At 36.7% G+C, this 25,257-nt stretch overlaps 1 protein-coding gene across 7 annotated transcripts; it reads left to right on the top strand.

The window, feature by feature from the left end:
- Positions 1-1,093: 1,093 nt before the first annotated feature.
- Positions 1,094-24,182, top strand: LOC104889423 (folylpolyglutamate synthase). 7 transcript variants are annotated; one of them, XR_008968512.1, is made up of 19 exons: positions 1,094-1,249; positions 1,772-1,934; positions 3,395-3,606; positions 5,284-5,349; positions 6,196-6,305; positions 7,174-7,234; positions 8,835-8,918; positions 9,681-9,737; positions 10,374-10,434; positions 12,895-12,941; positions 13,084-13,161; positions 14,076-14,234; positions 14,752-15,069; positions 15,224-15,302; positions 15,878-16,033; positions 16,393-16,565; positions 17,601-17,755; positions 23,052-23,108; positions 23,965-24,182. XR_008968512.1 is itself a non-coding variant. In XM_010674642.4 (17 exons), exons 2-17 carry the CDS (start codon positions 1,784-1,786, stop codon positions 17,658-17,660), a joined length of 1,872 nt encoding a protein of 623 aa, XP_010672944.2. In that variant the 5' UTR covers positions 1,094-1,249; positions 1,772-1,783; the 3' UTR covers positions 17,661-20,154. The 7 variants fall into 7 exon arrangements, 4 of the variants coding, with proteins under 4 accessions (XP_010672944.2, XP_010672946.2, XP_019104235.2 ...); XR_007272815.2 differs by lacking the exon at positions 23,052-23,108 and having other exon boundaries at positions 23,955-24,182; XR_007272814.2 differs by lacking the exon at positions 23,965-24,182 and having other exon boundaries at positions 23,052-23,124.
- The last annotated feature ends 1,075 nt before the right edge of the window (positions 24,183-25,257 follow it).

Genomic DNA, 25,257 nt, shown 5'->3' with positions numbered 1-25,257 from the left:
GTTATTAGAAAAAACTTGACCCCGAACACAAAGTCAATTCACAGGAAATGAAAACTAGAAGACCTGAAGTTCTGAACAATTTATGAATGCCGTCACCATGTGATGTGGTTTTTGTTGGCTTGTTTCGAACTTTATATGTGTTTGTGGATGGTAAATGAATACCAATGGAAAAGTAACAAGACAAGGTTTAAAATATAGGTTTAAGAGGGCCTCTCGTGAGTCTCGGCTCCAATATCACACAAGTCTCGGTTTTTATATTTGAACACTCGGTTCGTGTATTTGAACACTCAGTTCTATGCAAGCATAATAAGCTTCACACTTTCAATTCTTTAAACTCACACAAAAACTGAGTTTAGTAATGCATTTAAAAGCCTTATATAGGCATGTAAAACAAAACAAACCCAAACAAACCCTAGTCATACTAGTACTAGGACACTAAAACAAGATAACTAGGAAATAAACACACTCCTAGTCTAGTTGGAGCAAGAATCATAACTTGGCGCAAACAAACTAGACTCCTAATGACTCTATAATCCTACTCCAATTAAGAATCATAATGTAGCTATAATTTGGATTTCTAACTCAATTAGAAGTACAACTCAACTAAAATATTTAAACTTCTAACAAAACTAGGAGTTTTAATCCTACTAAAATTAGGAAAACAAACCAATCCTCACTGAACTAGAAATTGTTATAGGGAAGCCATCCATTCCACATCACCATGTAGTACTTCTTCCGTTTCCTAAAGATCTTCCCTCTCTTCGTTTAAATGCGTTTTCATAAGATCTTTCCTCTTTTACTTTATTCCTTATTTGAATTTTTTGTTCTCTTTTTTACCCTCTCATGTCCCTATCATATGGTCCACCATTACCTCATTAATTCAATTTTACTCTATTTTTCTCTCTTACTTTAACCATTTTTTTATTTGTTTATTTATCTTAACCCCTCTCTCTCCTACTTTATCCACCCACACTCCATACAAATGGATCATCCTAGATATCTATAGGAATAATAATAAGGAAAATCTATGGAGAGAGTACAAGTGTACAACATACAACTTCAAAGTCCTTAAAAAGTAGTGGGCATCAAAGTAGCCGTTTTTTTTCATATTATTCACCAATCACCAATTCACCATATTCACCACAATATTCTCTTTCCATTTGCATCTTCTGTGGTGAGCTTGAAGGACAACTACTCTGCTTTAAGAGCTTCAGAAATCAGAAGAATCCGCTCTTCTTCTCGTCCGCCGGTAATCTCATTACACTTTATATTATTTTTGTTCTTGGAAAAAAGTGTAATCTTTTGCTTGTTTAATATAGTTTTTTGCTCTTTAATATATGATAGTAAATAGTAATTGGGATAATTTGAATCGGGCACTAAAGAGAATAATTTTTCCCGAGTTTTTTTTGGCTATGTATAATGATGAAAAATGCCTAAATGAGATTTTTCTGAACATATTTTGTGGTATATTCAGCATTTTTTTTATTTAACATATGACCTGATATATATATATATATGATAAAAAAAAAGTGTTTTTGGCTACAATATGCTACTTTATTGATTGAATGTACTACTTATTTGTACTAGATATATATTAGTTTTTTGGATAATCTGAACATAAATTGTAAATTGGCAAAGTTCGTATTATGAGTTTTAGTGAACACTTGAAATTAGGTTTATTTCCTAGCTTAAGATCAGGGTATGATGCCAATTGAATATTTCCCAAGAGGACAATTTTCACTATTATTATCATTGGTTGATGATGGTGCAGGATTTATAACTCATGTTGCACATTCAATCAAATAATTTCGTAAGGTATCGATTCCTTTGCATTTCTTTATTCTGGGAGAGGCGATGGCGGTTGAAAAGTGTTGCAAATCGTGGAATTTCATGTGTACCTCCTTGTTTGAACAGACATGATCCTCCTGCTCCAAGTGAGTTACTTATAACATTATTACTTGCACAACTATAATATATGGTTGCCTATGCTTACCTTTGTGCATAATGTGTGAGTTAAATTTATATAAATGGGGCCAACATGATTTTTCTTTTGTGGGGTTTGGGGGGAGGGAGTTGAATCGATTATATCATGTAATTTCAAGCATCCACGCACGCATCATAGCCATGTTTGACTATGTGATGACTGATAATAAACATGAATGTAAGTGAAAACTGCATGGACCATAGCTTTGACAAAGGACTAGCTGAAGGAAATTTGACATGACCTTAATGAATGAATTGCATATCTCTTATTGGATTCTCTCTAATTCTGTTGGAAACTGCTCGCCACCAGGTTCATTTATGCCTAATTTGATTAAAATTTTACCCAACTTCCATGCCTACGTTTCAACATTGCTTCCAACTCTAGGATCAGCCATGTTGTCGTACTGGTTGGATATGAAGCTTTATCTTCATAATGTTTCCCCTTTTCGTAACCCACTTCTCCTCATCTTTTGGATCACTGAATTAAGCATGTTAGATACTTATCAATTCTGTGCTTAGCCACTGCTGATATTGAAAATTAGAACTAATTATTGGGGATCCTGTACTGAACATTATGCATTGGTTCTGTCGGGCAAGGGTTAGAAGGAATACTTTTTCTTGCTATTGATGTGGTGTGCTAAGAATTCACTAGAAAGAGAATTCACAACAGAGAATGGAACCAATAGGGGATAATCTTATATTATCTAGATCAAGGAATACACAATGAATACAAGCCTAGCTTCATTCGAGAGGAAGCTGCTCTCCAGATTCCACTCACCAAAGATCTTTTTTGCATAACTAACAGACTCAGCCTCCACTATTATTTATATTCCCCCTGTTCTTTCTTGCTATTCACTCTAATGTGATTTAAATATTTCTCTTCCAAAATAACATAATACTGAGACAACAACATCTTTTCTAACCAACTTCAGAAAATACTCCCCTGCTTTTGGGTGTCTTCTTGCATAAGTAAGTAAAACAGGAGGCCTAGTTGGATTCCTTGCATGGTGGGAATTAACAAGTAGCGAGATGCATAGGTAATAGAATGATGTCTGAAATTGGTCTGCTGGAGCATGCAAACCTTGCTATTTTTCCTTCCGCCTCTCCCATAAAGCATAGCTGTTGGAGGTTGCAAAGACCTCTAACATTTCCGACATCATAGTCACAGCCCTTAAGGCACTTGCACCATAGTTCAACTGACATGTTTGCTGGTTTTGCTTCTTGATTTGGCTCAAGTAATGTAGTTTTTCGGTAGCCCTGAGTCCTATCATAGTATCATGACAACTCTGGTAAGAGTGTCTTTTCTTTTTGTTAGGGGAAGGTGGTGGTGTTGGTGTTGGTGTTATATCTTTATGTATTTTGCCTTTAGTTGAACTCTTGCTTCCCCAACTTATTATAGCTGATGTTTCAGGTCTTAGATCTGGGATGATATCATCTGAACTTGTAGAAAACATAACAAGCAATGAAGTTAAAGAGGAATACTCACGGGACTTGTCTCTTCCACGCTCTTATGAGGCTGCCATGGAAGCACTTTCTTCCCTCATTTCAGGTCGAAAACGGGGGAAAAAGAATGTTGTTTTGGGCAAATACAGTAAGCTGGAGCGCATGATGATGTATGTGAAGGTAATCTGAGTGAATGGTGTGTTCTTGTGCTTGATTTGAAAATCTTTCATGTCATCTTTTACGGCTTATGTGACCTATTTAGTCATGTGGCATTTTGGTTTGAGTCTCTACATTGACAAATGGAGTAGTTTAAATGTGTTATTTCGGAGAATGCAATAGAGGCGACAGACGACTAATGAGCTTGATGTTCTGGACTAATTAGATTTCTCTTATAATTCCCCTTTATTACGAGGAGACAGAATCATTAATTCATGTGAGGGGATAACTATATGTGATGTCAGAGGTTAGAGTACGAACAATTAGCTGGTATTGAGATGAGAACATACTATGTCCTATTATACTGCTGCTAAGTCCTTCCATGTGAAATTTTAAAAGGTTGGAGGGACGAAAAAACCTAAACAGATCAGGACAGTAAAAAAACACCCCATACCAGATTCTGACAAGACAACTCGCAAGTGAAACTGTGAAAGAGAAGGTTGGCTTTAAGATAAGAACTAAAGCATGTCTAGCATCATTCAATCTTTTCTTTCTTTCCCATGTCTTCATTGATGCCATATTAATACAATATTTTCTGAGGTGGTGTCCTTTTGCAAACTGCAAATCCTTTGCTTATGTCCATGGGGTTCATGTGAAATCTGAACCTTTTAAGCAGATACCTTGTTGGTAGTTAACTTAATTTTTCTGGTTATAAGTGGAAGGAGGAGCCTGGGCACTTGATTTGGCTGTAGGATTTATGTTCTAGATTATTTGTAGGTCAGAAGAGCAAACAACTCATCCTTCTTGTTATCTTTTTTTTGGGGTCATGTTTTTGTAGGAACTTTGAAATATTCATGTTAGTGGAATTGATAAAGGACAGACATGCTTATAGGAGTGCTGTTAAAGTACTCGATTTCAGAGGTATTCAGGTGTATGAGCCAAAGAAATAATTGGAGTTCCCAGGGACTATGATTGAGTTCTTGAGTTGGTGGACAGTGTAGTAACTAGAATCTGCACTACTATAGTCAGTTGTCTAGCGTATGTTTCTAAACCAAACGAGGTTTAATTTTATAATGCTAAGCTTAAAATCTACTGACAGATTTAATGTAGGTCACTGATTCAACTATACAAGGATCTTATAAGTTATAACAGTTAACATGTATGCCACTATGCCACCGCCGTTTTTGGGGTCTAGCAAATGAAGAAGCACACAACCTTACCCCAAAATGAATTGTGACCTAGTGGATTCTTTTTTAAAAGACCGGAAATGAGATTACTTCATCATATGATTGGATAGATGGGCTAACACAGTAATCAATTTTTTTGTGTGTATATCTGTCCCAGCAATTAAATGTCTGTTTCTATGTTTATTATCTTAAAGGAAAGACAACCTCTCTTTGCCTATCATCATCAGTGCCTAATATTGATTTGTCCCATTCTAGATGCCCAGAGGTTCAGGATACACCCTGATGGGATGCTTATTGAAAGGTTACAAAAATTCATCAAATGTTTTGATGCTTAAATAGTCAAATTTCATTTTCCACCTGCTGATTTGTTCTTTACAGTTTAGACTGCAGCACTCTGAGATGATTTGGACTTGAAGATATTATCTCTATGCCTCTACTTATGTACTAGATGCACGGTTTAACCAACTTATGAATGAACTATTGACTCTTTCTATTGATCTATTTTTTGATTCAGATATTAGGCTTAGAGGAAAATATAGCTGGACTTAACATTATCCATGTTGCTGGAACTAAGGGGAAGGTACGATTCTGTCTTCACTTATACTTGACTTTTCATAGAGAATACGATATTGTATCAAATGCCATCAGTAACAGTTTTGTGCATCTTATTCCATTTTTCCTGCTATAGAGGTATTGTCATACTTAAGTGTCTGTTCTCTTCAACTTATCCTGAAATTATATTTTCTTAATTTTTCTGAACTCCCGAACTTTTCTTAACTCCTCTCTACTTTTTCAGAACCTTTCCTTATTTTTCTGATATTCTCTGAACTTCCAGAACTTCTGTTGATTTTTCTGAACTTTCCTTAACTTTTCTGAAAATAAGTAAAAGTAAGTTGAAGAGACCAGTTACTTACATGGTTGAAATGCTTGAATACTATTCTTTATTTTCAAGGAATAGTTACAAGATGGCTGTCACTTCAGTTATCTAACAGTCTGTTATATAATGCATCTTGTTTAGTTCTTATTGCCTTTCGGTATCTAGTTGAAGGGTAAGGCAAAGCAACATCCTGGTACTCAGTGCTGTGGAGTGTGGACTGATTGGAATTAATTACTAGGTCAACTCATACCACTGTGATGTCAAAGAAGAATATAGATTGAACCAAGTATAGGATTTTGTGGTTTTTTTTTTTTTTTTTTTTTTTTATAAAATAAGTTTTGGGACGGGATTGGGTATGATAGTGGATGGGAAACAAGCTGTGACACCCTCCTTGAGGACTTGAAACTCACAATATGGCAGGAAGTTAAATAAGCAGTTTGGATTGTGCTGACTGCTGACCCTTGGTCAATTTGGGAAGATGATTTGTAAGAAGAGATATTCTTCTTTTCTTTCTTTGCCTCTAACTTTTTTATGATGTTCTTGGTCCAGGGGTCAACATGTGCTTTCTCTGAGGCAATCTTACGTGAGTGTGGTTTCCGAACTGGCCTTTTCACATCACCTCATTTAATTGATGTGAGAGAGAGATTTCGACTGGATGGGTTAGCATGCTTTCATATAGTTCTCTTCCTTATTGTCATTTTAGTTAAGGTCTTTTCAGTATTGTAGACTCAATGATATTGAATATTAAGGAGGCAATGGCTCTCTTTTTACACTTGCAGAAAACTTAGACTACTTGGCTGTTTTTTAAACATTTCTGCAACAGTTAATGAGTCTTAATGGTCATCACAGTGCAGTTGCCAACTTGCCATCACACTCATAGTAATGGTGATTGGTCATCAACTCATCACATTGTTAATTGATAAACTGGAAAAAGTTAGATTTTTATTTTTATTAGGTGATACTTGAAACATACCTTCCAATGCCCTATCTCGTGTTTTATGAAGAACCGAGAGGTTCTATCATTTCTTTGCTATTATGATATAATTTGAAGGTTTCTTCAAATTGAGATTATCAATGGCATCAATGGCTTAGAGAATAGATATCAACGATGGATATGGTGATGTAATGACCTATAATTAAGTTGTGGTGTGCTTTTAGGAGCTCTATTGTTGAGGGACCTACTGCATAACAACTAGTTGGAAATGCTTTACACATATAGTCTTTGTAAGAAGTAACAATCTTTAGGCTATTTAATTAGTCTTGGTTTGATTCCATGCCTTGGTTATTACCTTTTCTTTTTTAGTATCAGTCTATTACCACGCATTCTCTATTATGTAGAGGGCCAGTATATTGCAACTGTTTTTTCTATTTTTTTTTCTTTTCCAGTTCCTGTCTCTTTGCACGTGGTCTAAAAGAAACTAAGCTTTGTTTTTAAATTCACCTTAAAGCAACTTCATGTTTTTAACTTAACCAAAGTTGTTTGCTCAATAAGCTGCTCAAATGTTTACCTCGTGGGTGCATTTGTAGGACGGACATTTCTCAAGAGAAGTTTCTGCAATACTTTTGGGAGTGCTGGGACCAGTTAAGGGTATAATTTCTCTATTTTTTTAGGCTAGGTATGATTCATCTAGTCTCCTTTTATCCTCCTCTTTTCTAGTCCTAAATGGTCAACCCCTTTTGCTTTTTACACCACTTCAACGCCTGTAAAGATAGAATCTTGCCTTTTGACTGTAGGAACTGCCAGATAAGTTGTATGAGTATATGATAATTGGATCTTAAAGCATAAATTAATCTATGAACAATGGTATAATGGTTATGGAACTTCAAACTTTGCAGCAAAGGATGTACTCTCTTTGTTTTCCTTTGTTCTACTTCTACCCACCTTTTGTTTTCATCTTTGAGTTATACTCTCTCCTTCCCATATTAATTGGCACAATTTCTTTCTGGGTTGTCCCTCTTTATTTGTTGCATACCTTTTTTCGGCATTCCTTTTTTCTCTACTTTGTCTCTACATTTGGGCCCTATACCTAGCGACCGCTTTCTCTCTACTTTTTCCCTTTTGTTTGTGCCAAAATGGTTCTCATGAGAATAATCCTTATATGAGAATACGAGAACACTTTGTTATAATCCTTTTTAACCAATATATAATCCATTTGGCTAGTTTATAACCTTTTTTGCCTTACAAAGCCTATTTTCCAATATGTCAATAAAGGATTGTATATTCACTAAAATGGATTATGATTCCAGTGTTCTCATATAAGAAGTGTTCTCATGTGAATTTTATTCTCTCTCTCTCTCTCTCTCTCTCTCTCTATATATATATATATATATATATATATATATATATATATATATATATATATATATATATATTATGTTGGTTACTAAGCCGAATAAAAGAGTAGTTTGCCAACTTATTTCAAAGGCTAACAAAATTGTATATACTTATTATGCCGACCTATCTTAACACATGTAGATTGAAGATTTAACTTCACAATTTCCTAAGAGGCAAACATTAGAGGGAGAACTAAATATCTATATGCCCTTGGATGCAGGCTTTGAGTTTGACTATGGTAGTGACAATGCTCTAAGTTATTTATCTAATTGAAATACTATATGTGTATATAGTGTCGTGTGATATCACAAAATAGATTTATTGAATCTAGAAGGCTTCCTGTAAACTGTATAAAGTTCTAATTATATTCCCAATACAAGAAGTATTGATGCTCAAGTTGAATGGAATTGATAGAACTGACGGTGTTACATTGAGAAACACATACATATATAGGCATTGATGCAGCACTGGATAGTTGGCACTTGGCAGCATATACTTCTGTCTATGTTACTTTTACTTGGGTACTCATGTCTAACATAGTATGATGTCCAATTGTTGAACAGTTGAACTGAACTAGTTATGAAACATTCTATTTTTTGTTCAAGTGTTAAGTGTTCTTGCACATGTTGGAATGTTGAGGATCTGACACATCTACCGACGAGTTTGAGTAGCATAGCACATGTGTCTAGCCATATGGTTGTAGTGACTCAAGACCAGTAATGTTGTCTTGGTGCATTTGAGATGTTGTGGTTACTTGATCCCAGCTTGTAGAAGTTCTCATCCAAATTATTAGATCGCAATCCTCTTCTAATTTGAGAAACTCCTTGGAATTTGACTGAAATGTGTATTGCAGGATAAAGTAACCAATGATTTGCCTATGCCTCCCCTATTTCAGTTTCTCACACTTCTGGCATTCAAGATATTCACAGATGAGAAAGTAAGTTCCCAAAATCTATTGTCTTGTTACTTATGATGTCCCTTGGGATCTTATTTAGAGAATTTAACTCTCTCATAGTTATGCACTATGATTGAGTCTATTGGGAAAAATGTCCTTATCTTTAAAGTTTTGCTACTGTTATGTGTTTTAGTCTGGTGTGATATTGTATCTGAGAAAGTTCCTTGAATTGTTTTGCTATACCTCTATCGAAAAACATAATGCTAGTGTAGCCAAATTGGGCTGTCAACTCATGCAGAGTTTACTTAAATGACTGTCGCAGGTTTTTGAGTTTCACAGATTACTTGTACCTTGTGCAAGGAAATGGTTTTGTTTCATATGACCAGCTGTAGGTGTAGGAGACTTACAGGGCCGATGAAGAAAACCTTTGTGACTCTGAGAAAGCAACACTGCAACACTTAGCAAATTTAATACTTAGTAACATCTCCTTAGTCCTTCCTGAATAATTTAATTTGTCTGCAACCACACACATGCTTGGTGGCATACAATGGTTTTCTGCATCTGTTTTGACTACTGCTACCTGTTCATGATTGTTTCCTACATCTTATGTTCATGTGTTTCGTGACACTTCTAGCTTTCTTTTGACGTCCTTTCTCAAATCTCAATTACAAACCAGACGTGTAACTTGTCAGTTCAATCTTTGTCTATACTGCACAATTTATGCAGTATCTATGACTAATTTGTTTGCATGTTAATATGTTATCATGAGTTGAGTTTATCTATTTAATATTTTGTTGTTGATAGGTTGATGTTGGAATTTTTGAAGTTGGTCTTGGAGGGGAGAAGGATTCCACAAATGTGGTATGTATCTTTTGAACCGATCTTAGCATATTAGCTCTCTCTTAAACTACTACCACTTGTATAAACATATTCAAGAATATCTTGGAACCTACTCATATTGAAAGCATTTTAATGAAAGATCTTTATGGACAATATAAGTAAGTAATCCATGTGTATAGACATGCATATACGCACGCACTATATGCACGCACTATACGCACGCACTGTACACACTACATACACACACAGTCACACATTCACTCATATATATTATTTTAATTTTCCTTATTTCATAAGTAATAAGAGATATATTAAGGCGACACCTAGGGAGTAGGGGTGTTGTCCATGTACAGATGGATGGATGAAGATAAAAAAAAACTTATTCCCTTGAGGCTTGAACTATCATGGAGAAAATGATTTGGATATATTTCATCAAACCTTATGCCAATCTGCTGTACATAGTTTTTCTTTGTAAATTCATGAAACTTACTACAAGTTGAGGTCTCTAGAGAGAGTATTAGTTAAGATCTCTTACACCACAGGCTGTGTCAATCTATCCTTAATAGTCTCAAATCCATGTATTAATTACTAATTAGTGGAATTTTAAATGATATTGATGTATTTTATGTGTTGATCTTAGCTAACATGGTTTTGTAGATTAAAGAACCTGTTGTTTGCGGAATCTCTTCATTGGGGATGGACCACATGGACTCTTTAGGTACTACTTCAAACTGTTCAATTGAATATTTCTTCACTTCCATATATATGCAGTATAAGTCTACGTGAACTCATATATCACTGTATTTTGTTGTCCTATATACTTATATGTAAGTATGTAACTGTCATGCATTGGATGTACATTTTATGCCAATCCCTATATTCTGTTACAATGTGTTCCGCAACAAGGCTGTGCAGAGCTTCTGGGCTTTGCAGCTGTCATTGATTATGATATTGATTATTGTCTAGGAACTACCTTCCATGAACTCCTTTGTTATTGGTTTTTGTTGTGAGATTCACTCGTTTACCGATTTCATTTTTAATTGATTTTTTGAGATGGAAATAAACCAATACTGTGGAAAAGCACTAAATAACACAAAATGGAACAAAATCTGGGGCACGTCAGACTCTTTCTTCATACATCAAGAGTAATTATTCTACTCCCTCCTCCAGAAATAATAACACTTTCCACACTTGGGTGTCCCAAACTAATTGCAACACTTTTTAATATGGCGACCCACAAATATTTTATATTATTTCTCTTTCCTTTGGCGGCCTCTATCACCTCCTCTCCAATTTTCTTTTCTAATAATATACTATAAACGGCATGTCTCCCCAATTCTATCACATGTACTTGTACAACAAAATAGCAAAAGAAATGGCCCACAAGCTAGGTTTCCTAAAACTCTAAAGGCTAGTATTGCAGCTATTACGGGATGGAGGAGGAATATTTCTAGTGTGACTGTGTGAGTACTTCTCATATATGAATGATTTGACACGGATCTTATAATCTTTTTCTTAAAGGATATCCTTATCTACCCTAATCTTTTGCTTAGTTGAGCCATCCTTTACAATTGTGAATAATGTACAATTTTGAGGAGTATCATTCGACCAAAAGATGCAATCAGAGATGCCGTGACATAGAAGTTTGACAGTGAAATTACACATGACATGCAGTGAACACCTGTTTTGGAGATTATATGGTTGCTAGAGAAGAATTTGTGAGAAGTTCCTTTTTGACTTTCTAGGTGATTTGCAAATATGTGTCGGAACTACAACACTTAGCAGGATATGTGTTGATTCAAGGGATTATAGACCGGATATGACTAAATGCTGTATATTGGAATTCTACATGGTATAGGTCTTTAGTTGAGGATCTTAGCTAATTTGATTTGTCCAAGTTCATAGTCGACAATCAGAACATGTATATCCAACTTGCAGCATGATTTGCGGACAAAATCTGGTCATTTGGTAGCTAGGTCAGGTGTTTTAAGTTGTGGGCCATTGCTGATCTAGATGCTTTAGAAGTCAGCTTGTTTCATCTGACCTGTGAACTCACGTTGAGTGTCTTTGAAATGTCCTTCAGGCCTCCATTCACTCACATATTGCCATGAGAGTCACATAAGTTCCCGAACCAAGGTTCTCCTTCCAGATCTAGAATTTAAGTGGTGAAACCCTTCATGTACGAATCAAAGGTACATTCTTGAATTTTTTTGATATGGGGCATTTGTTAGGGATTAAGATGGGTATGTGAACGAATTTTTTTTCTTTATTGCTGAAAAGTTAGGGGAGTTGCTTCGATATTCTCCTTTTTCAGCAGTACTTCAGTTTTGGTGTTTGCTTGGTCGTAATACAGCCTTCTGAAGTGTTCTTCCATCTGATATCAGCTCTGACTCTCTCTCTCCTTAGTGCCTTGTCCTGCCTCATGTGGACTCTTTTTCTAACTAAAATTATTTTTTGAACTTTTTGGTCCCCTATTTATTTCCTTTGCAGGTTGAGTGGTGAATTTACTACTGAAAGATATAGATAGAATAAGTCTTTCTGATATTTTGACACTTCCCAATGCTTACTTGCTTAATGTATACAACAACACAGCCCAATAATTTCTGAAAAATGCTCTTATTCTGGAAAGGGGTTAGAAGAGGTGCAATGTATGCAGTCTGACTTCTAAGATGAAAAAGCTGTTTACACTTGACACTTTATTCAGCATGCAATCTGCTATATCACAACATATAAGAAACATTGGTAGTTTATTGAAGCATTTGTTTAGTGGTGTATAACTATCGTTTCAACATTCAAGTATGTTATTGTTTGCCATGACTTGAATAAACCATTGATGATCATGGGCAAAAGAAATATCTTGGGCACGAAAGACTTCCCCCCTCCTCCCCAAAAAGCTATCTGATGCATTATAGGTATCCTCCTCTTTTTCAATTTTAACTGAATCAAATTGTATATCACGCAGCAGTGATCTTAACTACCTCTTGCCTCTTATGCTCAGACTCTCCTCTTAATAAGTTTTTGTCTACAACAGCTGTGATTTTTGTGCCTCCTAACCTCCTTCATTTTATGTTATTTTACAGATCTAAAAATCTTATTGAATGAATACATTTAGATATTATAGTAGAGTATCTTAGACAATATACGCTAATTCTAAAAGTTTTGAATGACACTTTCACAGGAGATACTTTAGGAAAGATTGCTTCACACAAGGCCGGTATATTAAAGGTATGAAACCTTGACTTCATCTATTGTAAGGACTTTTACATAGCGATTTGATTTTTCAGATATCCTTGTGTATAATAAGGCTGACAGTTATTATTGTGCAATTGTTTGCTGAGTTGGATTTATGTCTTCCCTGCTTTGAAAGCCCAATGTACCAGCATTTACAGTTCCTCAGCTTCCTGAAGCAATGAATGTTATCAATGAAAGGGCTCGGCAATTGAGGGTATGATTGTTTTCCATTACTACATATTAGCAATATACACTAGTCATATACCAAGCTTGGTGCGATGAACTAACATCATCAGCAGACCAAAACAGTAGATTTATTGAAGAAAAGAAAGATTAGGGAAGTGAGGAAGATGATTGAGAAAAGAAACAAATGAAGATATGATTGCATAGATGAGTAAATCACCAATTACAACCTCGCCACTCTTTCGAGAGGAATGGCACTTTCCCAATTAATCTAACTGACTACTTTTACCAAATTTCCACATGCCTTCTTTTTCCCTAATTTCCCCTATCTATAGAGTTTCTTCCCTTCTAACCCTCTAACTCATTTCTCAAGCTACTATTAAAACTAACTAATTATGTAATACCAAAAGTACCCCTCTCCCCAAGTTGATTCATTATACTTGGCTTGTTCTTGTGGTTGGCTTGTCTTTTGTTGACCTCAAAATTCCACGTTTAAATGGCCAGTAGAACATGTGAAGAGTATTTTACCTCACTTTGCCTCCCCTCCTCCCTCATATGCTAGGTCCGGCTCTAACCTACTAGATAGTGTGTGGCAAGCTAGTGCAAAGTGCAGTAGGGGGGGCCATCAGCATACCTTCTTAATAGAAAGTAATTGATTTTTTTGATTCCTCCTCGAGATGCCGACTTGTCGTAGCTCAAAAATGTTTAAGGAACCAAAAGAAGAATCCCAAAACAACCTTTTGAACATATTTCTCACTCATGCCTACACCAATCATCCGATTCTCAACTGTTAAAATTTATATCTACACTGTTAAGATTATCAATCATCACATATTACATTTGCTTGGTGCCTTGAAGCATAACAGACAAATTAAAAGTCGACTCTTGTGCAATGTCGTGCTCTGTAATTATCTTATCTGTCTATTCGGCTGTCATCAAATGCAGATTCCATTGGAAGTTGTGAAACCTCTTGGCTCTCAGAATATAAATGGATTACAGCTCAGTTTGGCTGGCGATCATCAACTCGTGAATGCAAGTCTTGCTGTTTCTCTCTGTAAATCCTGGCTTCGACGTACAGGAAACTCGGGAGAGCTGCTATCTAATGTTGGTTGGCTACCTATTTTTCTTCTTTCTTGTACCACTTCTCGTGCATTAGATCTTCTGTGGCCGTGATAACCACATTCGTTTGCAATTTTGTTATCTCCCATCGTGCTTTTGCATTGTTCTTAGGACTCCTGCCATCAGTTTCTCATTCTATACGAGGTCAACAGAACGAGATTGGCTTTGGTGTTAGGTGCCACTTGAAAGTTCAAAATATGAACTCGGTGCATGTGTAATTAGTTCTTTCATGTAAAAGCAATCATCTAGGGTGATTGACCATGTGGTCATAGTCTAAATTGTTGACTTAAGTGTTACCTGTCAGAGGGAGTCTATGATGTACTGACATTTGGACTCCAAAAGTTAGTATGTGATATCCAAGATGGCCTTCTTAGTGATTAGTTTTGATCTTGTTTGATAACGTCTCTTTATTTATGCTGCAAAGTTCTTTCATATCTCTGGTTAGTAGTTCATCTTTCATCTTATCTTTTATTGCTTGCTTATATATGTAAGATGTAATCAGGAATGTCATGAAGCTGATATGCCAGACGCATTCCTAAGAGGTCTTTCATCTGCACATCTTCCAGGGAGGGCTCAGATTGTTTATGATGGCATATCCAAGTCCTCTAATACAACTACAGGAGATCTTGTATATTATTTGGATGGAGCGCACAGTCCTGAAAGCATGGATGCCTGTGCTAGATGGTTCTCCAAGACTGTGAATGGCTGCTATAAGTCAACATCACTAAAATCAGCTTCTGGGGATGGGCTTGGAGAGGCATTCAGCAAAAACAGTTTCAGCAATTGTGAAATGGGAAATAGCGACAAAGTTCCCAAGCAGGTATTGAACTGCTTCAATGTTATTTCTGACACTCATCTTGTGATTTATCTATATGACTCCCTTGAATGAGGAGAGATTCTCTCTGATTATTACAAGTTTACAGCTGGGCATTGTTTTAAGTTGTTGTTTCTACTGGCTATCTGTGGTTTTGTAGATTCTTTTGTTCAATTGCATGGAAGTGAGAAATCCACAAATCCTTCTTCCAAAGCTTGTCAGGACATGTGCTTCCTCAGGTACTATTATATCTTGCACATTTATGGGCGCATTCACCAAATATGCTGCAGAATTAAATGTTAGTTTAGTGCCTAAAGAATTTCACAAGCAGCCTCACATTCTTGGCCTCCTCGTATGTCGTGTTCATAATGCAACAAATGCGTTGCTTTTGGAATCCAGGGGCTTGTGGGTTTTCTGTTATTTTTGTCTCCAAAAGTTCTCTATTTCAGGACATTATGTATCTTTCCCCCCTTTACCTTTTGTGATTCATGTATTTTCGAAATCTGATCCAAAGGGAGATTGTGAGATAGTTATTTCCAAATTTCTGTATATAGAAAACTTGCTATACTTAGTATGTGAAACTACAGCTACTACAACCTTGCACCTTGTTCAGACTTTAGATTACATGACATAATGATCACATAGGGTCACACCAATGATGTGTGACCTCGGGGGGTAGGGTTTTTTTAGTCATGTTGCATTTTCACAGTTATGCCTGTCGAATTGCTAAGCAAATTCTATAGTTCTCTGTGTTTGATCATATATAAATGCCTTCAACAACGTAAGCTTTACTGAAGAGTCCTCCAATTATCAGGTGTTCATTTCTCTGGAGCTTTATTTGTTCCAAGCATATCAACATACAATAAAGTTGTTTCTGGTTCTTCAGTCACTAGTTTGAACATGCCTTCGCGCGACTTGTCTTGGCAATTTAATCTGCAGAGAATATGGGAGAAGACGATCAATGGGAAAGGTAGTCAGGTTCTTTTTCATGTTACCCATGCCATTTCATCTTAAGATTCTATATAATGATTCATGTATTTTTTGTTACTGGATCTGTTGCTTTTGTTCTATGAATTTCCTAAACAGTTCCAGCTTCCTGAATTTTTTAATGTTGTGTGGGGCTGGACAATTTTCTATTTGATGCTTATACAATATCAGTCCTGTCCTCGTCTCACCTCTTCTTCTGTTCTGTTCCTCTCTCTAGAGATGCCTTTCTCTTTTTTCCGTTTCGTTTTTTTTGGGGGAAGGGGATGGAGTGGGGTGTGGGTGGGTGTCTTACTTCTTTCTTCTAACTATAATTTCTTGACTATGCTTTGTATGTCAAAGCAGAATTTGATAGAAATAGCATGATGGAGTGCATGAAGAATGCAAGCAGTGATGGTGAATATTATCATAATATTTCGGGTGATTCCTTCCGTAGCAGTGTGGTTGTTCCATCATTGTCATTAGCTATAAAATGGTTGAGGGATTGTGCAAGGGAAAACCCTTCTATCAGATTTCAGGTAAGGATTCTGATAGAACTTGAAGATCTACCCTGGAAATTCAGGTGGTTTTGTTACTTTTGTATGCATGCCCTTCTTCTAGAGTGCAATTTGATTCGTGTACCATCCCTAAACAGCACTCATAATTTAGGACCACACTGAAACTAACGTAAGATGATAGCTGTCATAGTTTATTAGAATCTTTCTTGTAATTTAGACTTCTTAGAACATCACCAGAAACGCAAGTGAAATTATATGCCCTCCCTCCTCCTTTCAAAAAAAAAAAAGAACTTGCTCTCCTCCTAGTGTGCTATATTATCCAAAGTACTTCACCTGACTTGAGCCAGACTCAACGAGCCAAAGCCAGCGTGTACTGTTTTTGTAGGGTCTAGAGTCTAGACTAAACATCACTGAGAAATGAGGACCACATCGAAACTAGCATAAGATGTTTACAGATAAGAAGATTAGTGTTTCATATTATTGTCACTCATTTAACTTTCATCACCTTGAAAGAGGTGTGTACATAAAATTTTAGGATCGAAAGTATAACAGACCCATATGTGACAAAAGTTAAGAAATGTATAACATATGAACTATATAGATATTTGGTATAAGATAGGGGGAGATTATGTTATATTGTTATATATATGAATGTCGGATAAGCAAGGTTCCATTTTGGAATCTTGCTTATTCAGCTACTTGGCTTGGCTTAACTCTTGCTTTTGCTCACAAAAAGCATCTACAGAGTGTTGATGTCGATGGAGTGTCTACCGATTTTCCTAATACTTTTTCTGGACCTTTCAATACTTATCCCCGCCTTGAGTATCCCACTTCATTAGACATGTCGGTTAGTTTAGCATTTTTTAGGTCCTTAATATTAATTTCTATACTTCTAACACTCCGAGTTGCTTTCTGAATCAGAGGACCTTTTCAGTTGGAATATCTAATTGAGTGCTATTTTTTCGTGCTTTGTATAGACACGTGCTTGTGGAGTCGTGGTTGGCTCATTCTTCTTTCCAAATTCATTAAAAATCATATACCATTTTGAATTGGCAGGTTCTCGTGACAGGATCATTGCATCTAGTAGGAGATGTACTGAAGCTGCTAAGGAGATAAGTTCATGTTGTACCCTCTTAAAAGCACTGGTTTTAGCATAACAGAGTTTCTCCAGCGCTCCATGTCAAAACTACTTGCATTTTCACAGCCCAGAGGTATTCATTGTTTATCTAATAAAGCTTTTGTATTACTTGAATGTGTTTGCACTTTGCAGTGCCATACTTAGGTACCATGTCATCTACTTCGTGTTCGGCACGACATGTAAAAGGATGTGTTGGGTGTGCATACTATCATGAATTCATGACATTGTTTCTCCCTATATTTTATGTACATAGACACACACACACATACCAGCTGTGTAACATATATATGCAAGCTTTGTTAGGGAATTTTACAGCTTATTTCAGATATGTGACATTAGAAAATTTGAGGTTTATATAAAGAGATGGACTTGGCTTACCTCTGTCAAACAATTCTAGCACTGTAACTTGAAATAGGTGCCTCTTCAGCAAGGAATAGTTGTCTCATCCAAGTATAAATCTTCTCATTATTTTACATACCATAATATCTTTTGTGTACATTTTGTTCAATAAAAAAAAATGAGAGGATGAACTAGATGAAGGAAGTTTGTTGTTCCTGTTACGTTTCTTATTGGGAGTTTTACAATGTGATCTAGATAACCCATTATTCGCAACTTAAGTGTGACACTTTTACTTCTGCTTAAAATTGGCCAATCAACATGGACGAAACCAAGAAATAACCCCTCACATGCGAAATTATAGAAGATCCCTTTTAAGATGGGTTTTCTTGTCCAAAACCCCCTTAACTCTGGGCACTTTGCGAGAAACTACCTTAAATACACAGAATTGTTCAAAACTACCTGAATTGTACAAAACCGCTGTTGACCACTACCTTACCTCCGTTGACTGTGGTTTTCAGCCCCGAAAAACCACGTGCCGAGCACGTGTGGCAGTTTTCCACCAAAAAAAGCCCATCCCAGCCCTGGCCGCCACAACCACCCTACCCCCACCCCTTTTCCAACCTAACTAACCACCCCCACCCCTGTTCGACCCTCCCCCAGCCACCTCGACACCAATTCGACCACCCCTGGAGACATATATAGTGGAGGAGCTGAATGTCACTACATATGTCTATGTCTCCTCCACATTCAGCTCCTTTTTACATATGTCTTTGTCTCCACATTCAGCTCCTCCACTACATATGTCTCTGTCTCCTCCATATTGGGCCCGCTCAACTTGTTCATGTTCATGCCTTGCTTTCATTCTCTTTCTTTTTAATTTTCTACTATGACGAGCACTACAACGACTTATTTCCTGCATTCAAACAACAATATTCAATCACGTCAAACGACTATAGAGTAACAACATTCCATAAATCATATACAACAAAGATTACACTTCCTCAACATCTTCCGCTGAAGGCATGACATCCCGAGCCTCCAAAGGATGTCTTCCGCCATAAGCGACATCAATAGTCTAATTAATTTTTTTTGAATTTAAATTATAATTCTAAACGCATGGATAAGCTAATAGGCAATACAGATGCAAAATATACACACCCAAAGCTTGTCGTAATCTCCAGATGCCACCAAATCTTCCTTCTTCACCTTGTTCACATCTACCGTACTCCATGCCCATATCCTTGAAAAAGCGCCCCACTTCAATGGTGGTCGGCGCAATCAATCAAGATATAGAATATGCAATTATTGCATACAAATTACTAAACCAAAAACAATTAACTACAAAATCATAAATACTAACAAAAACTAAACATTGGCTTACCGCTAAGAACATAGTGCACCCACCACACCCCTTAGCAAATCCATCATGGTAGAACCTTTTTGCAAATCCACCAATCGCATTCATTAGACGATCCAGCAACAAACTACACCAATTATACTCATGAGCTCTCTCTGCTATAACTACATCATACAACAAATTCACACACACTCTCTGACATGTCGTAGGACATATAAGATCATTTAATGCCATCATAAAAAAAAACCTTCTTAAACTCTGCATCTGAAGATATTTCACCTTCAACAACTTGCTTAATTACACTAGCATTAATCCCCCTAACACCAGAACGACTTGTATACCCATATAAATCAAACAACCTCATGACCTCATCACCACCCTCATCAGCATCCTCACCATATAATGGTACAGTCTTCGGCCCCGCCGGAATACCCAACACCCAATAAACCTATGTCTTACTAAAAGAGAATTCTAGCCTATCAGGAGTCAGCAACACCCTATTCTTAACATCCACTCTTGTACACAGCCAATAACAAAAGGTCCTAGGCAAACTTTTACCTTCGAGAAACAAAAGATCACCAAGATCCATTTCCGTCACTAGCTTACGCTTCCTCTCATCAAATCCCTTCACAACCTTCCCAAATGTCTCTACTCTACAATTCATATTACTCTCCTACATCAAAATAAACACTATATTAGCATTTTACATTTCAAAAACCAATTATAAAACAAAACACAATCTAATCATCATATAACATTACTCTTTTATTATTCATAGCATGTTGTGTAGCAATTACTTGCCTTCATCCCTCAAGCATCCACCTTTGCTTAGATCATTCTCCTATTCAAAATTATACATGCATATGTTATTAAGTAAAAGATTGTACTTCATTATTTTTAACACATTTCACCGTATTCACAACTTCAATAAGATTACCCGATATACTTGTGCTTCAATTTCTTTACGCAGAGACGATCGTCCAGATTTCCTCCCTATTACCTATAATCCATTTCTATATATCAGGAGAATTTCAGACAAACTACAAATTCATAATTTATGCCAACAAATAGAAATGTACATCTCTTTCTGCATCTTCATGAAGATGTACTAGATTATTCATTCGCATCACTTACATGTCCATCCATTTCAAACACCTCCATTTTAAATAAATAAATAGTCAAATGAGTTGCATTCACATGATAAATTTAAAGCAATCATAACTCAGATTACAACAAAATTACCTTCTGCTTCGCCATTCTTCAATACTCCTTGATTACACTAACTTTTTTTTACTTACTAACAAACTGAATTGAATTCTATTAGGATTACTAGTTGGAATGCAAATTATACTATCTAGTAGCAGATTATACTTCTAAAATCACATTAACATGTTGTAGCATAAATATTATGGCAGACACATTCTTCTGCCTTATCTTTTTCTATTATGCTAAATATAAATTGAGGTTTAGAAAAGCAAGAAGTGTAGAAGAATTTCACATATGCACCCTACCCACAATAATTCAGATTAACATGATCATAATTCAAGCATTAAGACTCTTTAACATGATCATAACTCAGATTTTTCCTCCAGTTTAATTTTACTTTCAATGATTCATTTTACAACCAACAAAACAAAAACTTTGATTGTTTTAATAATATTTATCCTTCATAACAAAAATTTCCATCTTTCTTCAACTAACAATACTAAAATTGGAAGATTGTATAGTAACTCCAATTTTTTTCTTTATACAAAAAATTTAACAAAATTCACTTTTTTTCCCACATAAATTATATCTCCGACGCCGGTTTCTTCTCCGTCACTTCCGTTGCTCCGCCCCTTTTCTGCCCGTTTTTCTCTGTCAGTTCTCTTGAAACCTTCCTCTCTCTCTCCTCATTGAACTGATTTTTTTGGGGTGCAACTCTCAAAGCACTTCTCTCTCCCCCTCTTTATTTCAGACAAAAGTACACGCCTCCTTTATCCTTTTTTCTCAGACCCCACTTTTTAGAGAACTCCTTTGTAATTTTTTTTTTTTACACTTTATCCCTTACTTTGGTCCAAATGGCCCAAAACTGCTTTAGCTTTATCATTCCTTCCATGTGTATATATATATATATATATATATATATATATATATATATAGAATTGGGTTCATATGAGAACCACCCTTATGGTGAGAACCACCTAATCAACCATTAGATTAATGAAATGAACTAACTCACAACCGTTAGATCACCACGACTCCTAACACTAATTTCTTTCCATTTTTCTCATTCATCTTTCTCTCTCCTATGGGGCAAACGTCTGGCCTGGACGTTCGCCCTATGGAGCGAACGTCTGGTTTGGACGTTCGCTCCATAGGGCAAACGTCTGGCCTAGACGTTTGCTCCATGGAGCGAACGTCCAGGCCAGACGTTCGCTCCATAGAGCAAACGTCTGGCCTGGACGTTCGCTGTAATACTCCGTATTTTTGGAATTAATTCGTAATAATTAAGAAATACCAAGAAAATAATAAAAAGGTATTTTAATATTATTTACAGAATAATAAGAATATAATAATATTAATACGAGTCGGTTGTGTTAATTTCGGATTTATAAAGGTTAAACCGAGTTCACCCGATCTAGAGTTACCACTTTTAGAAGGCTATAAAAAGGAAAAGAAGAGGAGAAAAATTTCAGAAACCCTAAATTTCTTCCTCTCCTTCCTCAGCCGTCACCCTACCTTTTCTTCTCTCTCCTCTCTCGCTGCTCTCCTCTTCTCTCTTGCTGCCCTCCTCTTCTCACTCGCTGTCCTCCTCTGTTCTCATCTCCCTCGCTGTGCCTTCTCGGATCCTCGTCGCATTGTGCGACGAGTGGCGCGGCAACGTGTGCGAGCGAGTATCGAGCAGTGCGAGTGTGTGTGCGACGAGGTGTTGCGAGCGCGAGACGAAGGCTGTGCGAGCGAAGGTTGTGCGAGAAGCTCGAAGGCTTCGCGAGCCTTCGACAGAGTTCGAGTAGGGCTAGCGCGAGGCTTGCGGTGAGCGACGAGAGATCTGGTGCGAGGCCCGCTGCTGCTGCTGTGCGCGTTGTGCGACGAAGCTCGAAGCGTGCGCGAGGCTGATGCTGTACGAATCGAGGCTGGTTCGAGCGTAGCCGTGCGGCTGCTGTGGTAGTGCGCGAGTGTTGTGCGCCGTTGCCGGAAATCGGTCGCCGGAATTTGATTTTCGGCGAGCTTAACGGTATAAAACATTTAATATATTGAATATATTATATTAAGTTTGATTATAATTTATGTTTTCATAATTATGTTAAATTATAATTAGTTAATTAATAATTCAAGTTAATGAGTTCATTTTATTGTTCTGACTATAATTGTGAATATAACTTTTGGACATAATACTGGATCGGACCTAAGAGTTTTGGACATAAGATTTGGACATAAAACATGGTTGGACTCATAATTTAACTGGTTTGGTAAAGATAGTGGACTAATGACACTAACTAATATTAGTATGTTCACTAGCTTTGACTCCTAAAAGACGTTAAACTCTTTATAATAGAAAAGTAACGAAAGATTCACAAACAAGGGGTTTAGTTATCGTTTACGTCGAATTATTAAACCGTATAGTCTTAGTTACGTAGTAGTTGTTAATGTTATCAACGACGTAGCACTAAAGTTTTATTTAACGGTTTAGGTCCCAATTTCATAAGCGGAACGTTCGATTAAGACAGCGAAAATTCTCCGTTACAAGGTACGTACGCGTACCAGTTTAATCCCAAGTATTAGTATCATGATTAGGTTGCAATCTATGTTATTGGAACCTAGAAGCATGATAGGAACGTTTGATTGATTGAGATTGTCTGGTTAGACATTTGTAATTGAAATCGATATGTTGCATTGGAATGCGTAATTCTATCGTAGTATAAACAGGAGCATTTTTTAATCTATCCATAGTGTAACAAGGTTGTTACAAGAGATATGATTTGAGCATTGTAACTAAGAGGACAGGTAAATGATTCTATGTATCCATAGTGTAACAAGAGTGTTACAAGAGATACGATTTGAACATTGTAACTAAGAGAACAGGTAAATGACTATATATGGTTATGAAATGAATGGTTAATATTAAAATGAATTATGGCAATATCTTGTAGCTGGACTCCCTACAAGTGATGAACAATGGGGGGAGTGTGGGACTTGTCCTACGCTCCTACGCAGGCCTACTGTGACGACAGTAGTGTCCTTATATTTTTGACACTCAAGTAGGCGGAAGGTTCCGTTCGATCTTGGGGGTATGCATACTAAGGTGATGGGTGTGAGACGGAACAAAACCGTATTTGCATTTCATCTAACAGACCTAGTGTCTGTTAAGGATTCAGTAGCCCGTATGATTCTAGTAAGATGACGGTGCCCGTTCGATGCCAATTAAAGATTAAAGATTAAAGGTTAAAGGATGTAACATATGTAGCATCATGCTTAAGATTGTTCATGTGTGCATCATTTATGTTAATGTATTCAATGGTTCATTACGTACTCAGCATAGCTGATTGTGTGTTATTATGTGTTTGATGAACTGCGATGAACCATTGATGCTACATGGGGAGCAGACTAGGTGTGCTGGTGCTGCTGCATAATCTCGAGCATACGGGGACTAGGCTTGGGTATTTACATTTAAAGCATTTTGAAAAGTATTATTGGTTTTTCTAAGACTTATATAAATGGTTTGTGGTTTGAATGAAAGGGGTCATTGATGATTCCCGAGTTGTATTTATATTTTAATTCCGCTGCATTTTAGTTTTCAAGTTAATGTTTTAAGTTATCGTAACTCTTATTATGCCTTGCGTTCCATCGCGGCGGTAACGCCCCCGAGGTCGACGCGACGCAGCAGTGGTAGGCGCGTGTGGATTTTGGGGGTGTTACATTCGCTCCATAGGCGAACGTCTGACCTAGACGTTCACCCTATGGAGCGAACGTCTAGGCCATACGTTCACCCCATGGAGCGAACGTCCAGGCCAGACGTTCTCCCCATGGAGCGAACGTCTAGGCCAAACGTTCGCCCATTTTATGTTCATGCCACTTTTTATTGATCATTTTAAGTGGTTCTCACGGTTCTCACCATAAGAGGATTCTCTTTAGAACCCAACCCTATATATATATATATATATATATATATATATGCAATAAGTACAAAGAAAAAAGAACAATGGTAAGAATTAAAAAATAAGAAGGAACTATTATATTTGAAAGTTGTAACTACACTTTTTCTACACAGCATACAATAATTTATGTGGAAGGTTAAGAGATTTGGACAAATTAACAGAAAAGGTAACACAATTTTGAATCGGTTGTGCTACCCAAATGAAACTGATACAAGTAGGAAAAATTGTCACCAATTAATCTCAAAATAATTTGCAAGTTTGAGGATACCCTTCTCATACTGATTCTTACTTACTAGATCAGTGCCAACGCCGTATGCTATCCCTTGGCCAACACAATGACCACCCAACCTCCTCCTCCCCTTCCCAACAACCACCAACGAGTCAACGACCGACATCCCGACGTCTTATTAGCCATCCTCTCACCAAATATGCACCCTGATGAGACCTCCCCTTTCATTAGTCAACATTGTTGTTGCTGCCCGATTTTCACGTTTCCTTGTTTATACGACACTAAGGCTCTGTTTGGTTAGGCGTAAAACATTTTCAGTGTAAAATTGTTTTCGTGGAAAACAATTTACAATGGAAAACACAATTCCAAAAATTAGTTTTCTGATGTTTGGTTCAATGTAAGAAAAAATGATGAAATAAAAGGAAAATGAAAGAGAAAGTAAGGAGGTAGTGAGAGGAGTGTACAAAAGAGATAAGGAAAAGAAAAGAAATTTTCCGTTATTAGGAGAGTAA

The sequence above is a fragment of the Beta vulgaris genome, chromosome 3 (genome assembly GCF_026745355.1).
Source record: "Beta vulgaris subsp. vulgaris cultivar EL10 chromosome 3, EL10.2, whole genome shotgun sequence".
Taxonomy (NCBI): Eukaryota; Viridiplantae; Streptophyta; class Magnoliopsida; order Caryophyllales; family Amaranthaceae; genus Beta; species Beta vulgaris.
This window is presented reverse-complemented; position numbering and strand designations above follow the sequence as displayed.